Genomic DNA, 17531 nt, shown 5'->3' with positions numbered 1-17531 from the left:
TGCACGCACCACTGACAGGAGATGCTCTGCGTCCTTACAAGGGCGGTCGAAGAGCTTAATCTAGAGTGGTCTCCCACAGAGAAACCTGAACAGTCTTGCCTCAATGAATGGTTCCTGCAGTCCAGACGCCGTCAAGCGGCCGCATTCCACAAATCTGCCCCATTCTTCCCCGAAGTTCATAACGGATTGTCTAAGTCCTGGCGCGCACCCTTCTCAGCACACTCACACTGTTACGCCATCCTCTCTCATGTGGATCAGGGGGAAGAAAACGGTTATGCCCAACTACCCCCTGTGGAGGAGGCGGTAGCAGCACACCTCTGCCCAGTGAGTGACAGGGCTTGGAAACCACGGCCCATACATCCTTCCAAGCCATGTCGACAACGTCCACACTGGCTGGAAAAGCTTACTCAGCGACAGGACAAGCTGGATCAGCACTCCACGCAATGGTGGTGCCCCAGGTACAGGTATTTCAAGCAAGCTCCTCAAGCAAATAGACGAGCAAGGCTTTGATCCAGAGACATTCAAAGAGCTCAGCACCGCTGAAGACATAGCTCTGCATGCCACGAAAGTCACTGCGCAGGCCATCGGCAAGTCCATGGGCAACCTGGTAGTTCTGGATCGGCATGTATGGCTGACCCTCACAGAAATGAGTGATAGGGAAAAAGCCACTCTGTTGGATGCTCCAGTGTCTCCAGCCGGCCTCTTTGGCGGCTCTGTGAATAAGTTTGCTGAGTGTTACATCGTGACTCAGCAGCAATCACAGGCTATGAAACACTTTATTCCAAAACGGAGTACATCACAGCCGGTTTGCCCTCGCTCTGTTTCGAGCTAGCACCCGACTAAAAGCCCCATACCTGCTGCCTTAGTGCCAGCACCTGCCGTTGCTGAGCCACCGGTGAGGCCACGCAAGCCGTGGCCCAAACAGAAGCAGCTGTATCAGCGCCCGCTTCGCGCTGTGGAACAACACACATTCTCAAAAAAAAGCCCTTTTCCTCTTCAAAACCCACACATTATGCACAACCGCTAGCCTATGGAGAACGACGCATTATATCGTATGGTGAGCAAACCAAATGGCCCTCTGTCCCATTATGCGCCCTAACAGGTATTTCAGAATAGGTGCAAAAAACGATCAAACATGGTTATACGATCCAATTTGCACGCCAGCCACCCTTTTTCAACAGCGTTCTGTCTTCCACGGTTTCGTCTGAAGTGTTACAAGCCGAAATACATAATCTCCTCGTGAAAAACGTGCCCATTCAAAATTATTACTCAGAAACGGATCTTATTGCATGTACGCACGCACGATTGGTTTGCTTCGATAGATCTGAAGGATGCATGCTTTCGTATTAAAATTGTAAATATCACAGGATGTTTTTGAGATTTGCGTTTGAGGGAACAGCGAAAATTCAAAGTCATGCTCTTCGGACTGTCTCAGGCTCCTCGCACATTCACAATGTGCATCGATACGGTTCTCGCCCCTCTGAAACTGAGCAGCGTGCGCATCTTGAACTACCTCGACAATTGGCTGTTACTGGCACAATCAGAGGCTCTGTTATGCCAGCACAGAGTCTTACTGCTTCAACATCTTAACAACATCTTGGGCCTCAATGTGAACTGGGCAAAGAGCACCTCACGAGCGAGCACATTCAGGCCATTCTACAGTGTCTGTCTCAGTTCAAACTGGGGAGAACACTTCCACTGAAGCTGTTTCAAAAAGCATTTGGGTTTATGGTGGCGGCATTAATTTGATCTCTTACACATGAGACCTCTTCAGTGCTGACTCAAGCGCAATTGCCCTGGCTTATGAGTCGCAGTGTAAGACTTGCCCAGTTGGTGTTAAAGCACACTCAACTAGAGGCATGGCCTCCTCATGGGCATGGATGAATGGTATGTCCTTACAAGACATATGTTTTGCAGCAGGATGGTCTTCTCAAAACACATTTGCAAGGTTTTACAACCTAGACGTAATGTCTCTCTCTTCACAAGTCCTCTCTGTTTAGAGCGCTTGCTATTTCATTGGCCAAATATATAAATCTACTTATGCTTCTCCCTTTAAGGACAAGCTCTCCATCTTTTTACACAACCGCTTGCATTCAGGCTATTGTAATTTTTAAGTCACAAGCACTTACATTGTAAATAATCTCCCTTCCTGACTGGATTCGTGAAGGAGTTAATTAATATATTCATTCTGAGTGCTCCCCTCCTGGCCCAACACGAGGGTCACTCACTGCGTCATACTCATGTCAGTCGCCGTCCCACGAGACTGCGGCATCGTGCTTCCTTTCTGGGAGGTTATGTCGTGTAGTGCAGCGTGATGGGATTCTGTTCCCCAAATGCATTAATAAACGCAGTGTCAAGTGTACTGAGTCGTAAGGGAACGTCTCAGTTGAGTACGTAACCTCAGTTCCCTGAGACGAAGGGAACGAGACATTGTGAACGCTACTCGCGCTACAAGACTCAGAGTTCTTGAGGCACGAGCGATGCACTCCTTGTTCTCAGTCAGAAATTCTGAGGAAATGGTGTTTGTGCACCTGTTTTTATAGCGGACAGTTTGTGCCAAAACAGGCAGGGCTCAAACACCATAGCCAATATTAGAATATTGACATTATTGTAGAGAGGTTTCAAATTGGTCGTGTAAGAAGGCACTCCCCATATGCCTTAATAAATGCAAATGTCTCGTTCCCTTCCTCTCAGGGAACTGAGGTTACGAACGTAACCGAGACGTTTCCCCTGTTGTAATGAGTGTAACAGAGCAATTGGAACAGTCGTTCAATGCAAGTGAATGGGCCAAAACAGTGCCCACCCCCTTAGCCATTGTATTTTGAGATTATTTTCAGCTGGGTTTTTGTGTTTAAGTAGTGAAACGGCTCCACATATGTCTTGTAATGTGCTGTTATTTAAATCACATGTTTGATTTAAGTTTTCAATGGTTATTCTGTACAAATGTTATGTTTAATTTCAGATTGCAGTACTAATGGTGTAACTGTTGCACAGTTATACATACACCCAGCACAATTATATTTCAGCATTGTTCACAGAAGAAAACCTAAAAATGGCTAACTTTGCGGGTCATCTTTTAATATTAAAGTATTTGAGTGAATTATATGGTGATAGGTTACCAGAGGTAGAATATATAATTAAGAAAAAAATATTATTATTTCATTGCTTTATTATATATGTATGTATATGTGTCTATATGTGATTACAGATGTGATGATTGTTCACATATGGTGAAGTTGTAAAGAAAGTGATATTACAGAGTAATATATATGTTGAATATGCTTTTATTATTAAGAAGGCATATTTTTACATTAAGAGGAAAAAAGAAATTAAATGAGTTTAATAAAGACGCTGACAAGTCACGCCTGAGGAAAGCCACTAATTTGTGTCTTATCTTCTTTTCTCCTGATTTCTCAGGCAAAAATTAATCTGTCACTCAGGTCCTATACCCGGGACCTGTAACAAATGCGTGTACTGAAGTGTGCGTCTATGAATGAATGTGAGTAACCTGTTCAGTTAGGCTAGTAAATGATAACTGTCAGTCACAGAGTTTTTCAAGTGTGAATATGATGTTTAATATTTCATAAAGCTCAAAACATCTGTTAACGTTCATGCTGGGTTGCGCGCTCTTTTAAGCTCATTTGCCTAATAATTGCATTCGTTTATTACTCATATTTTCTTGTTTAATACTATATTTTATGACTCAATATTGGTTCGTTGTATATTTCAACATGTTATTATCACGTTAGTAATGTGATTGTCTACTTATTTGAAGTTTATGTATACGATGTGTGTGCTTCGCGTTCATATTATGCAAATTACTGTATAGTGGAATGCTCCTTTCTTTAATGTGCCTTTGCCATATTTAACCGCTAGATGGCAATATTGTATAAGATTTAATTGTGATTTAGACTGGTTTATACTCTATTGGCATTTAACCTAATAATTACCTGGGATTATGTTGACATATTTTATTTATGTGAATAATGTTATTGAATAACGAGAGACATGTGGGTTAATTCATCTCTTTATTTCTTTATTTCTGTTTTTATTGCAGAACCACACACATTATTTATTTAAATAAATACTCACACAATGGGGACACGAATCTAACCTGTCAAGCCTGCTGTACTGCTGTTGTGTTTGCTGTTGGGATAAATGGCTCAATAAACCCTTTTTGAACTGAATCTGGTCGAAGATTTTGTTTTGACCGACACCCCTAGAGGAAGGCTAGATAATTGAGCCTCACCTACTACAGTCCTAATATTCAATAACCCGTATTTAGTATTGCATACTTTCATGAGCCATTTTGATTTTATGTTGTCATAAATAGATAAATAAATAAACATGACAGTCATTTAGATTTATGAGTAATGGGTAACGGTTTACATGTAACGTTTCACACTGGATGCATCAGAGGGTCATACATCAGAAATAGTGTATGTACCATATATCTTAGTCTTAGATATGGAGCACAACAAACTAAACATTTTACTATGACAAGGAGGCTGGACATAATACCCTTAAACCTGTATGGTACACATTATGTTCTAACGATGGAATATTTTTCCCATATGATTTTCAGAAATAAATTAGACCTAATTATAAAATAAATTAAGAAAAACGTTAAATAAAAGGAATTGTTGCAATGTGGAAACTATGTACCACAATAGAAAATGTAAAATAATTTCAGTTGAATTAAACTAATATTACTTTAATGTATTTATACACTTGGAACTTCTACAAACTAAAATTGAGTAAATCATTATCGGGCATTCTTCATGCATCACTAAAACTTAGCATATCCTCATTGTTGTCAATCAAAAATGAGCACTGTGCATACATCATTTTTGTCTGAAAAAAAGAAAAACAAATAATTATTGTGTTATTTACACATAAATGCAATTATAGCTATTACGGTACACATTTCCAAATAAATGAATAAATGCAACAGTCTAACAGATCCACGATCTATAAAAAAACACGTTAAGAAAAGCAACTTAAAAGGTGAAAAATAAAAAAAATATTTGCCATATGGCTACACCATACCATTCAGGGGTTATGCAAAAATGTCAGCCTTCTTCCAATTTTTTCATGAACTTTTAGGCAATGTTTTTATACACTCTTCCTCATTACCCATTTAAACTTAATAATAATTGGAAGAATATAAAAATATCATTATTTATTATGAAATGATGCCTAATGAACAATTAACATGAAAGGAAATAATGTTTTTGTTTGTAGGATATGTGGAGGACCTTTCCATATTGTTTTATATGAAACATGTTGTTTTCTATTACTTTAAAAAATAATCATTGCGTATCTTCCTAAACATTCATTGTTTGTCTAACAAAATATTCAAGAAGGAAAACGATAAAAAAAAAAAAAAGTGTTGCACCCGTAGCACAAAGAACAAGCATGGCGTCGCCCTGGTGCTGGTCAAGCAAATAGTCTCTGGGTCAAACCTCTCATCATGTTCAGTAATACTGTGTTTCTATACAAAACAGTGTCCTTTGAAATTTCATGGGCAACACTTAAAACAATTCGACAGAGCACAGATCAGAAAACAAATTGTCAGTTATGCAATCATGTGTTTTGCTTGTTATTCAGTGCGAGGTCATGTCAAACCTTTATTTCAGCTTATCTAATGACTGGTATTCATTCTTCATGAACATTCGTGTCTACATCGACGCAGTTTGTTAAAGTAAAAGAAATCGCGACCATCTTGAGTCCATTAACGCTGCCATTTGCTCGACAATCCAAAAATAGCCACTCCAGCCAGAAATGTACACACCTTCACATCTACTGCTGTCGCTAAGGGTGTGATACTCTTCGAACATGACCGGACTCTCTTCTTCAGACTCCTGGCCATATTTTGTGGTGGTCAGTTTCTGTTCTGGGCATACCTGGCCCACTTTGCATTCACAAGTATTCGAGACACAAAAACAAATAGAGGTGGTGAGCCTCAAATGTCAGATCCGAGTTAGGAGGACTCTTCAGGTTTGACATGAACCTCGGATCTAATGCCTGGAGGTATGGATTCACTCTTGGGTACCTAATTATTGGTTAGCCTCAGCACTGCATTCTGACAGTATTGCATTTTATAAGTTGCACAATAGCCAGCTCTCTAACAGTAATTTTTCTGTTGTCATAGGTGGTGGAATCATTGGCGTGGCAACATTTGTTCAGCCATCATTCTGTCAGTCATGTAATTCTGCATAAGGGAGGTGGAAAGGTCACAGTTTTTACTCAGTCACCTCTTGGACCACTCAGAGCTCATCATCTAACAGTGCCATTGACTCAAGGACCTGTCATGCACATAGACAGGAATCGCCTTCCTTTATCCCTCTTAAAGTCAAAGGTTACAAGTTGTATTATCTTTTGGACAAAGTAAGACACTGAACAATCCTAAACTATTTGACATAACTGTTGGGGCCTTCAGACCCCCTATAATATATCCTTTACATATATGTGTGTCTGCAGTCCACTGTGGATGTCAAACATTTGCTATTCATCTTCTCTTTTTTTTAATTTTTTATTTATTTTTATTTATTTATTTTTTTTGTCTATGGAAGAAAACAACGCAATGCTTATAAAAGAAATAAACTGAATAACTGAACTGTTCGTGACATTTCCTCTGGAAACCTTAAAGAAATAGTTATGGTACAAAACAATACAATAAATTACTGCTTTCATTCATCCACGGGGGAAGTTGAGGCATTACAGCAGATACATAAATACAAAAACAGATAGTAGCAATACAGTAAATGCAACATAATACAAAAACAAAATATGAGAGAAAACAATAAAAATAAATACGCAATACTATAGAGATAAACTAGGAATTCAAGAATTGAAATATGGAAAGATATTGTGCAAACTTGTGCAGTTTTTATGCAAAAAGCTTGTAAACGGAGCTTGTAAAAAAATCACAAACCCACACACACAGGGGCAGTTGATTCACAACAGGTCCGTATACACTCCCAACAACTGCTACTCATAATAATATGTATAATAATCTGTACAATGATTGTATTTGTGTTATGCATTAATGAGTAAAAAATGTAAATAAATACATTTATGACTAAAGAATCTATGATATGATAGGTGTGGGTGAGAAACAGATCAATATGTAAGTCGTTTTTTACTCTAAAATCTCCTTCCTGCCTAGTAGGTGGCAACATGCACAAAGAATAAAAATTGCAAAAAAAATGAGAAGAATGTGAAAGTGTTGATTTACAGTAAAAAAAGGACTTAAATATTGATCTGTTTCTCACCCACACCTATCATATCACTTCTAAAGACATGGATTTAACCACTGAAGTCTTATGGATTACTTTTAATCTGATTTTATTTGCTTTTTGGACCTTCAAAGTTCTGGCCACCATTCACTTGCATTGAATAGACCTACAGAGCTGAAGCATTCTCTTAAAAATCTTCATTTGTGTTCTGCAGAAGAAAGAAAATCACACACATCTGGGATGGCATGAGGGAGAGTAAATAATGAGAGAATTTTCATTTTTAGATGAACTATTCCTTTAAGCTTGAAATCGATGATCAAATATGTCATTTGTGCTGACACTGATTAAATACATATGCTCCTTTTATATTTGTGTCATTTTATTTTGATCTGAATTATGACACATAGGCCTAGTCATACCCCCTGTTATAGCTCATCTGGATCTGACTCACACTGTTCAAATTATAGTTGTCACATCAATACTTTCTTTCATTTGTAAATTCTACCCTTTAATGTTTATTCAATATCAGTCTCAAATTACCATTAGTATTGTTATTACAGTAGGCCTATACATCCACATGCAGACTAACGTGAGGCAGTTTATGTGTCATTGATAGTTTCTTCATCTGTGCCATTATTGCAGTGCAAACAGTTCGTCTATGCGTTGTCTCGTGATTCACTCTCAACCAACTGGATGTACTACCAGTTCTACAACGGTTAGCTTATTCATAAATAACTAACCTGTACGTCACTTGTTTGGCAAAAGATGTCTGAAATTGAAATTCAAGATGTGCAGGGTGTGAACTGTGGAAGTTGATGTAGCTCTTGAATCACTGATTTTGAACAAAGAGATGTTTAGCCTGATTGAAATCCTAGACTAATGTGAATTCAGTGAGTCATTTGGCGCTATTTGAAAGAAGCTCAGATATCACTTGCTTTGGGCACTACAGGCACGAAGATAGTGCTCTAGAAGGAGAAAAAGGCGCTAATTTGAAAAACTATAGACATTTGGGGAGGAGGGAGGGAGAGAGAGAGAGAGAGAGAGAGAGAGAGGCAAGGCGGTGAATCAGTTTAAGAAAAGTTGTAGCACGTGTTTTGGGTTTTTTCATCGTTCTCTCTAATATTTTATCATAGTTTAGTCATTTATCTTGTGGTCTCGTTTTGGTTTATGTTTTCGCCATTCTCTCCAATGGATTTATCATAGTTTTGTTTAAAAAAAAAAAAAAAATTCCACGTGCGAACTGTTTTGTTATATTTCAATTAATAAAATGGATTTCAGCGATCTTCACAGGGCGAAACAGTATGAACTCCCAGGATACAATCGGTTTTTATCATGACGCCCGTTACGGAACGCTGGGGTGCGACATGGCAATGAATCACAATGAAGATAGAGAACCGTTTTACCATAGGCGGAATTCCGAGATTTCCCCAGCATGGATGGATACGGATATAGCAACAGCTCTTTACGTACGTCAGGTGTGTAACTTCTTTGAAATGATGATAACTTAACTCAAAAAATAAAGAAATAATTATTTAGGCCTATTTTTAATATTTACGCATTTCAATTTCGTGACAGAATTCTATCATACTGAATTGTGTATAGTTAAGAAAAAGAAACATAAGAAATTTTTTTTATTATTAGTTTTTATTATTATTATTATTATTATTTGATTAAAGATTACTCAATTCGATTTGATGGAATTTTGTTATGAAATTGAAATGCATAAATCTTCAAATATTTTTTGAGTGTTGAAAATGACTGAATCCAGTAGAAGAATTTTGTTAATAAGTAACTTCTTTCAAGAGGTAAACTATTTTTCATCTGCTGTTTTACAGCTGTGTTTAAAGTTTGTATTTTTGCAGAATGTCACTGAGACTACATCCAACCCAAATCTTGATGTAATTGCAACCAGTCCAGACCTTCAATGGTTTCTGCAGTCCTCTTTACTTTCCCAATCAGAGACCACCTTGGAAACACCATTCCCAGTGATACCGTCCACCATGCCAAACTGTTCCTGTTTGTCACAGAGTTCCAGTTCTGACCTGTCCAGTGTAGGAGCAGTGGGGGACAGTGCAGAAGGACACCCTCATATACATGTGAGTTTCTGATAATTTCTGAGATTTCAATGTGCAATTTAGTGAAAGTAGACTTGAGGGATTTCGTTGACTCATTTATGGTAAAAAAAAATAAAATAAAATTTAAAAAAAGGAAAATGACTCACACCTGAATCACAGAGGGACCTATGGAATGAGTCAGTGTTGTAGTATTTTAGCGGGAATATTAAAGCGCTGACTCAGAAGGATGGATCACATTGAAATGGTGCCAATGGGTGAGTAACAGGAACAACATATTTGGAGTAGGGCGGAATTACTGCATGAGTATGCTTTCTTGTTATCAACCATAAAATGGCAGCATCATCTCTTTATGCTTGGTTCATAAAGCTAATTTATGTCATACAAAGCTTTAAAAGTTGTTTCTTGTTTCCCAGCTTAATATACAGAGTCAGTAAGTAAACCGTTTTGGAGTTGCTTTCACCTAAAAGTGTAAAACTGGCTCTGTGGCTCTATCAAATCATTCCTCTATTTGTTTGAGCAACCCATCCAGGCCAAAACAGCAACACTGACTCAACCAATGATGTGAGTTTTGGGCGGGACTATCTGTTTACATCCAATGGAAAATGGGGGAAGTTTTCTGTAATCATTTTGAAAACAGTGATTGTGTTTGTAATTTATTTTGTTGACGCTAGTGGTGCTGAAATTACACACTTCAGCGAAAGACCCCCCAGCCTTTAAATATACACTTTTTCACCTTTCATAGATGTCCTTTGAGGAGCTAGAAAGGATGAGGATCCGCAGGGAAAGGAACAGAGTAGCAGCTGCAAGATGTCGGGATCGTCGGCGTGAGCTTCTAGACACATTACAGAATGTGAGTTTGAATAGACCTCTGCCCCATCAAGATTTTTCTGTTATCATATGCTGTATGAATAGTGTCAGCTAATGGTACATCGTAGATGTCTTGACCCTTGTGCTATCCATTTCAGGAATCAGATCATTTGGAACAAGAAAAGACACAACTGGAGGAAGAGATCGCTGCACTTGAAAGGGAGAGAGAAAAACTAGAGTTAGTCTTTGAGGCACATAAGCCCATTTGCAAGTTCAATGATCTAAACCCAGAATAAACATGAATGCTGGTCATGTTTTGTGCTGAGTCTGCTGGTTCAGACCAGCCTTTTATAACAAATATGCCTATATTACAAAGCAAAATGCTCAAATATATTTCCATGTTACATTGAACAACTATATATTGCATGCACCTTTTAAAAATTTTTTTTTTAAATTGTTTTGGTAATAAACCGTAGATTCCACAGTTTCTTGTTGAAATATTTTGTTAAACAGATTCATTTTCATGTAAAACTTGAATAGAAACAGTTACCATGTTGCTATCATAACACAGTACTTTTTGTTTACAGGTGCACTCAAAATAATCATTCAGTCTATCTAAGAATTAAGCATTTCAGTTGTATGACAAATTTCTATCATACTGAATTGAGTCATCTTTAAATAATCAATATTATGATAAATAAAAGGGTTATTTCACCCAAAAATGAAAATTCTCTCGTTATTTCCTCACCCTCAGTCCATCCCAGATGTGTGTTACATTCTTCTTCTGCAGAACACAAACAAATATTTTTAGAAGAATATCTCAGTTCTGTACATCCATACAATGCAAGTGAATGGTGCCCAGAACTCTGAAAAACAGAAAGCACATAACAGTCACATAAAAGTAATCCGTGTGACTCCAGTGGCTAAATCCATGTCTTAAAAAGTTATTTGATAGGTGTTAGAATAAAATAAATAAATAAATAAATAAAAAGATAAATATTTAAGTCCTTTTTACTATAAATCTCCACTTTCACATTCTTCTTCTTTTGATTTTAGGCAGTTCCAATCCATCATGCATATCGCTACCTTCTGGTCGGGGCTGGTCAAAGTTGGAGTTTCATTGTGATAAAAGGAATTAAATATTGGTCTGTTTCTCACCCACAACTATCATATAGCTTCTGAAGACATGGATTAAACCACTGGAGTCGAATGGATTACTTTTATGCTACCTTTATGTGCTTCAAAGTTCTGGTCACCATTCACTTGCATTGTATGGACCTACAGAGCTGAGATATTCTTCAAAAAATCTTCGTTTGTGTTTAGCAATAGAAAGAAAGTCACACATCTGGGGTGGAATAAGGGTGAGTAAATGATGATACAATTTTCATTTCTGGGTGAACTATTCATTCATGCATAAATATGAATCAGGTTAATTAAATACTTCAAAATATGTACTTTTTTTAAAGATTACTCAGTTTGATGGAAATTCATCATGCAATTGAAATTATGTTGATGCAATAGATGTAAATCTTAAACACTGTATTGCCTGCACTGTTTTAAGACAATTTTTTTTTTAAATGCTCGTCTAAATTGCAAAAACTGTAGTGTTAGAAAAATTTGCTAATTAATCCACAATTTATGTAAATTGTTCATAAACCTTCTTTATTTTTTTATTTATTTATTTAGCCAAAATTGTCATTTATTTCGAAGCAACCATTTACATTCACTCAAGAAACATTTCAATACACCCAGATATTAGATAAGCTTGTTGGCATTGCTTTGGACTGGAATATTAAATATGTGACATGATGAAGATTGCAAAACTTTACTAATCAATTGAGATATAATTAAAACATAGCACAATTTTTTTTTCTTTAAAAATACGTTTTTATTCAAGATCTTGTGTATGTTGTGACATGAGCTTAATTGTTTATCTGAAGGTTTTGTTATTCACAACAAAGATGATTTATTTTATAATCAAATGCATGTTTCCTAAAAGCCTAAATAAAGGGGGGGGGGGGGGGGGGGGATGTTGCATTGGGACAAGGTACCCAGGAGTTGGGGGCCGTTCAGACCAAACGCGTTACGACGCAGCGCAACGGATAGAACAGAATGTTCCAAAAATGTTGTTTTGGTTATAACTTTTTCATTTGTCTCCACTGACAGTGTGCAAGTTACAGTTTTTCTCAATCGCTTTGGCTCAATTCTCGGATGAGAATGTATTATTATTATTATAATTATTATTATTATTATTATTATTATTATTATTTGTATTTATTTTTTTCAAAACAATGTTCAAATCTCAGAACAATTCGTTTCTTGTTCACACCAGATTTGAATTTCTTATTCATTTAAGCAAATTGCACGTGTGCAAAAGAGTAAGTACAATTTTCTACAATTTGCACAATAACTAAATGAACATGGCTTGCTGATCAGAACTGATGAGTTGATTCTCAGTGAAATTGTCATATTCTTCACAACTTCTAAACATTCTTTCATCATGTGAGCCAAATGCAAAATGATCCATTCAATTATCAAAATCTGTCAGACATACATGTATATTCTATAAATATCTATGACACGGAATGTTTGTGATGTCTGCTAAATCTTTGGCCAGACCAACAAGAGTGACAGGATGTCTACCAAGAAGAAGGGAGCTTGTAGTGATAGTTAATGTGAGGAGATACAATTTATAGTTTTTACAGAACTTATTTATTTATTTATTTGTGACAATTGCACTTACAGTTTAGAGAATGTTAAGACTGTTTCAAAAAATGAGCCAAAGCGATCGAGAAAACCAGTAATATACAGCGTTTTACTAATTCCATAGCAGCAGGTGGCAGTCACACATAAGCAGACACACAATAATGCAGCATGAACGCTAGTCGATGGAGGGCAATGTTTATAATGAGAATGTAGTTCAGCCAGAGCCACACAAATGCGAGGATTTTGACAGCATCCTCTTTTGCCATTACAACTTATCACATAAACGGTCAGTGCTCACAGATAACTCTGGTATTTTTTGTTTTTATTACTAGTTCAGCACAACGCGAGAGAATGATACACGTGTCGTGCGCATCATGTTCAGTGCGCAGATGCCTGCTAGAGAGCGCTACCGCAGACGCCAATAGACCTTTTTCACAGACTGTGATGACGCATTTCCGTCCTATGTTTCAGCATAAATCTCGCATTTTTTAAATATTATATATTTTTTAAAATATTGATTGTATATTTATAACATTATTATTTGTGTTATATTACCTTGGAATAAGTTTTGAAAAAATAATTACCACAGCTGCGAGGGGGTTTCTATTACAGCTGCTGAGAAAGTGACAGTAAATTTGGCATCTTCTCTCATCTTTTTTTTTTTTTTTTTTTCCTCTTCTAGAAAGTAATTCAAACGAAAGAGTGGATTTTTTCTTTTGGTCTTGGAGCAAATGGGTAAGTGAAAATAATATTTGCTGTGATCTCCCATTCACCGCTGTCGAAGTTTACCCTGCAAACGTTTACTTCCGCGTTCCAAAACCCTATCAGTCTATCTCTGCTATATTTAAATGTCAGTTGTCAAGCGTCTACACTGACTGTGATCTTCCAGTGGCCCTGAAATACATAAATAATACGGTTTAGATAATTAATTTTACGGAGCTTTCAAGCAAGTTACAGTGGTCATAAATCCTTTAAGATGTGTCTTTAAATATGAAAAGATAAAAAAAAAATATGTGTTTATTCAGTGCATCTGGCTAGTTACCCTCATTTTTTGACCATTCTTAGATGTCCAAATGTACAAATCTTTAGGCTAATTATATTTTCTTTAAGTTATCCAAGCGGTAATGACCATTGTATGTTATGTTTATCATATTATTTTCTTGTTATTTTATTTGATCCTTTTATGAGAATGTCTATGGAATTAGATGTTTTTGTGGGGAATACCACCATCATGGATGAAGATGTGTACACAAGTTAATAGATTACCCCTTGTGGTTAATGTAGTTTATGAGCGTTTTATAAACACTTGTGATCATTGTCTAGTGCTGTGAGAATTCGGATGGAAGCAGGTGCCTTGTTAGAATAGAAATTCTGCATAGCAACACCATGGACCAGTTCAGAACTTTCCAAATCTGTGAGCGTCTCATACAATCCCCCTCCAATCTGCCCAGATAGCAAGCATGTTTGGCCCTAATCAGGTTTGGTTTTGGCAGTGGAATTGTAAAGCCTTTGTGTGAAATAGCATTTGGCTGAAGTGTGGTGTGAGTCCGGGTCAGCCAAAAGAAACACAGCAAAGACAGACATTAATTTGGCTGAACATTGGCCTAAGTTTGGTCAACCAAAATTGTCTGAGATCTGGGCTGAGTCCGGTTTGCCTAATTGAGAAAGAGATGTGCTGTCTGCTGAATTGAGGTGTGAGTGCGGATAAAAACAAGAAGACATGCTTTCAGCTTTTTTCTGGCTGGTGTGAGTCTGTGTTTACAAGAGACGAGAAATTACTAAGTATGTTAAACCTTCTAATTCTATCAGTTGATCTCCAGCTAAATGATTAAACTTATAACAAAGATGCCTTCCATTAGTAATTCAACAATAACAAAATCAAACATATTACTCTATGATGCAGATATGTACAGACAGTTCGAAAGATCCAGATTCTGGATGTACAGTGAAAATTGTTTATATCCAACAGTTAAAGTTAAAACAGCAAAAAGAACAGCTGATCATATATCAGTATACACTGCAGAATTATAGCATGAGGTATGAGACATTCTTGTAACTCAAAAAAAACACAACAAAGAGTAGAGTAAAACGTGCAGATTCATTATCAGCACTAACAAGCATGTCAAGTGGCCAGTAAACATCAAGACAAGACAAGTATGAAGTCCTACAGAGTCTGTGTAGTGTACAGCACTTAGGAATAGTGTAGAGTTATTTTTATGGATGTCGGGTAGGAGTGCAGTGATATGAGGAGATGCACCATCTAAAACTGACTAAACCGGCTCTGAGATATCCACAAATAGATCTTAAAATATCATTAAGTCTGAAGTGAAAAGATTACTTAGGGTGGCTGTAATAAAGACACAGCTCTGTAACAGAGAATAAAAAGGGGAGGCATCATAATGATATTAAAAAAACAGGTTGGTTTTAAAAGTGTTATATAGGACAACATGCGAAAGGGCATGTTTATACCTTGACTACGTATTGGACATTCTGGCCTATATCATAATTTGTACATAACTAGAAAGCAAAAGTCTGGAAACTGTGAAAACTTGTACTTCTGTGTGTTGTATATGAAATAGGAAAAAAAAATTGCCATAGCCAATCAGCTTCTTTTTCAGATCCCTCCTCACCGAGGTCTGTGGTTCTACTAACCTTTGCATGTATTTTGCTTATGTATAATGTGGTGTATATTGCTTTGTTTTTCTTTTTGTGCAGTTGCATACACATAGAGGCTCCATGCCTTTTTTATTATTATTATTAATTTATCATATTGACAGTGGGATAACACAAATTTCAACTGTTAGGACGTCATCAGTGTCAGGGGCGGACTGGCCATAGGGAGAACCGGGACTTTTCCTGGTGGGCTGGCCGTGAAACAGGCCGCTGTGTTATGCCGAACGGGCCGCAACTGGCTGAAGAGTGCCGCAAAACAGCACCGCGACATGCCGAAGGGGGCCGCGATATGCAGAAAAGGACAGCGACACCAACCTTTCTCCTGTCTGATATTCTGGCAAGGTGAGAGTCTCTCATGTATTCCTACTATTCCCTAGTATGTAGTGCAGAGCAGCTGTCTGACTGATTAAATATGACTTTGTTTTCTGTTCTTGTTATTAAGATTGTTTATATTTGCTAAATATGTTAATATGTTTTCAGAATTAAATGCTTTGTACTGACAAACAAGCACAACATATAGGGTTTTTGTGACTTATTACTACCAAATACACATCTAAAAAAACCTGATGTTTCTTGTTTTGTTCATCTTCTTACTGTTTTGCTTGGTCTCTCTCCTTCATTCACCATTCACTTTTTTCCTCATACACTCTTCTCTTTTGTCATACTTTTCACACTTCTCTCCCCTGTCCTCTCACTAACTCAGCCATGCCTCTCTGCAGGAACTATGCCGCCATTGTGTTCTTTGCCAACAATCGTTTTGAAACAGGGAATGAAACAGTACTTGTCTTTCCAGGATGTTGCTTTTTGCATTGGTCAGCTCATCAGCTACTGGACTGTGGGGGCAGTTGGTAAGATGCTTCCATGTGGGAAATTCTGTCATAATTTTCTCGCTGTCATGTTGTGGAACACAAAAGTAGAATTCAGCAGAATGTTGACTTTGCTCTTTTCCATAAAAAATAAAAAAAACACCCGTAAAAGTAGTTAATATGACTTGTGCGCTATGTGATATCTTTCTGTGAGGAACTAACCAAATTTTATGTCATTAAAACAAATGCACTATAAAAGCATGACCTTTAAAGTAGTATGCACAACACCAAATAGTGTGTACTTCAATATTTTTAAAATGTACCACTGCATCCAATACTTATTAGTATATACAGTAAAGCCTACAACAACTAGTATGCACTACAAAATCAAGGACATTCTTCAAAAACTAGTCTTAACTAAACCAGTTAATATGCTTTCCAAAAACAAAGATACCCTACAAAAACAAGTGTGAACTAACTAGTATGCACTATAAAATTAACCTGCAATTAACCAGCTTGTTTTTACTTCAAAAACAATTATGCACTACAGCATTAAACATTGACAAATATGCACTACAACACTACTTGACTAATAATAGTAAATTCTGTGGTAGGCCATCAAACAGATTGCCATTGATGAGTGGCAATATGTGCAATATGCACTCTTCATTAGTGATGTATTGGATTCCTAGTTTAGATAGGAATACAACTGAAAAAAATATGCAGACGGATGCAGTAATGTATACGGTGTGAACAGCCCCTAAAATGCTTAAAATGATAACCGCTTTAATACAACAACCAGGAAGAACCAAATTTCGATCAATCCTCTGATTAGAATACAATTAATCCTGCACTGGTTTCCAGTTAGTTTTAATGAATAAAAAGTCCTGTCTCTTCTGTCTCCCTCTCATTTGTAAATCAGTTACTATCTCAGCTCTTTTCGTACATTCTCCTACTCTCTCTTTTTACCATGTCTTTTCATATGGAGGTATTCTTGTGCTATAGATTGTGATTCAACTTAAAAGAAAATAAATAAAAAACTTGGCCACAAATCCACCTTACTTGCTCTTTTTTTATGCTGTCATTGATATAGTCTTTTTTACTAATCAGGTAATTATCCCTTCACAAAGTGTGCATGTGATCATTGTTTTCACACAGTAAAAACTGCTACCTGACTGCATTTGAGTGGATGTGTGCCTTTGGGGGTTGGTCAGCAGTAGGGG

General features: G+C 37.0%; 1 protein-coding gene, 1 long non-coding RNA gene and 1 pseudogene across 3 annotated transcripts; all 3 read left to right on the top strand.

Annotated features, from left to right (window-relative positions):
- Window positions 1-21: 21 nt before the first annotated feature.
- LOC127430532 (transmembrane protein 223-like) lies at window positions 22-7961 on the top strand (annotated as a pseudogene).
- A 678-nt stretch (window positions 7962-8639) lies between these two features.
- On the top strand, window positions 8640-10481 carry LOC127431334 (protein c-Fos-like). Its single transcript, XM_051681734.1, has 4 exons — window positions 8640-8716; window positions 9104-9337; window positions 10059-10166; window positions 10282-10481. Exons 1-4 carry the CDS (start codon window positions 8678-8680, stop codon window positions 10417-10419), a joined length of 519 nt encoding a protein of 172 aa, XP_051537694.1. The 5' UTR covers window positions 8640-8677; the 3' UTR covers window positions 10420-10481.
- Window positions 10482-12999: 2518 nt separating this feature from the next.
- Window positions 13000-17506, top strand: LOC127431337 (uncharacterized). 2 transcript variants are annotated; one of them, XR_007895575.1, is made up of 4 exons: window positions 13000-13115; window positions 13512-13564; window positions 15634-15844; window positions 16206-17506. It is a non-coding gene; the product is annotated as an uncharacterized LOC127431337 (long non-coding RNA). The 2 variants fall into 2 exon arrangements; XR_007895574.1 differs by lacking the exon at window positions 13000-13115 and having other exon boundaries at window positions 13275-13564.
- Window positions 17507-17531: the final 25 nt, after the last annotated feature.

This window comes from Myxocyprinus asiaticus, chromosome 40 (genome assembly GCF_019703515.2).
Source record: "Myxocyprinus asiaticus isolate MX2 ecotype Aquarium Trade chromosome 40, UBuf_Myxa_2, whole genome shotgun sequence".
Taxonomy (NCBI): domain Eukaryota; kingdom Metazoa; phylum Chordata; class Actinopteri; order Cypriniformes; family Catostomidae; genus Myxocyprinus; species Myxocyprinus asiaticus.
Note: the sequence above shows the minus strand (reverse complement) of the source record. Positions and strands in the feature narration are given on the sequence as shown.

Bases quoted from the DNA above. Each gene is read 5' to 3' on its own strand.
- LOC127431334 (XM_051681734.1), top strand. From the start codon at position 8,678: ATGGATACGGATATAGCAACAGCTCTTTACGTACGTCAG. The intron at 8,717-9,103 runs GTGTGTAACTTC...GTATTTTTGCAG, and splicing joins CAGCTCTTTACGTACGTCAG to AATGTCACTGAGACTACATC. The intron at 9,338-10,058 runs GTGAGTTTCTGA...CACCTTTCATAG, and splicing joins AAGGACACCCTCATATACAT to ATGTCCTTTGAGGAGCTAGA.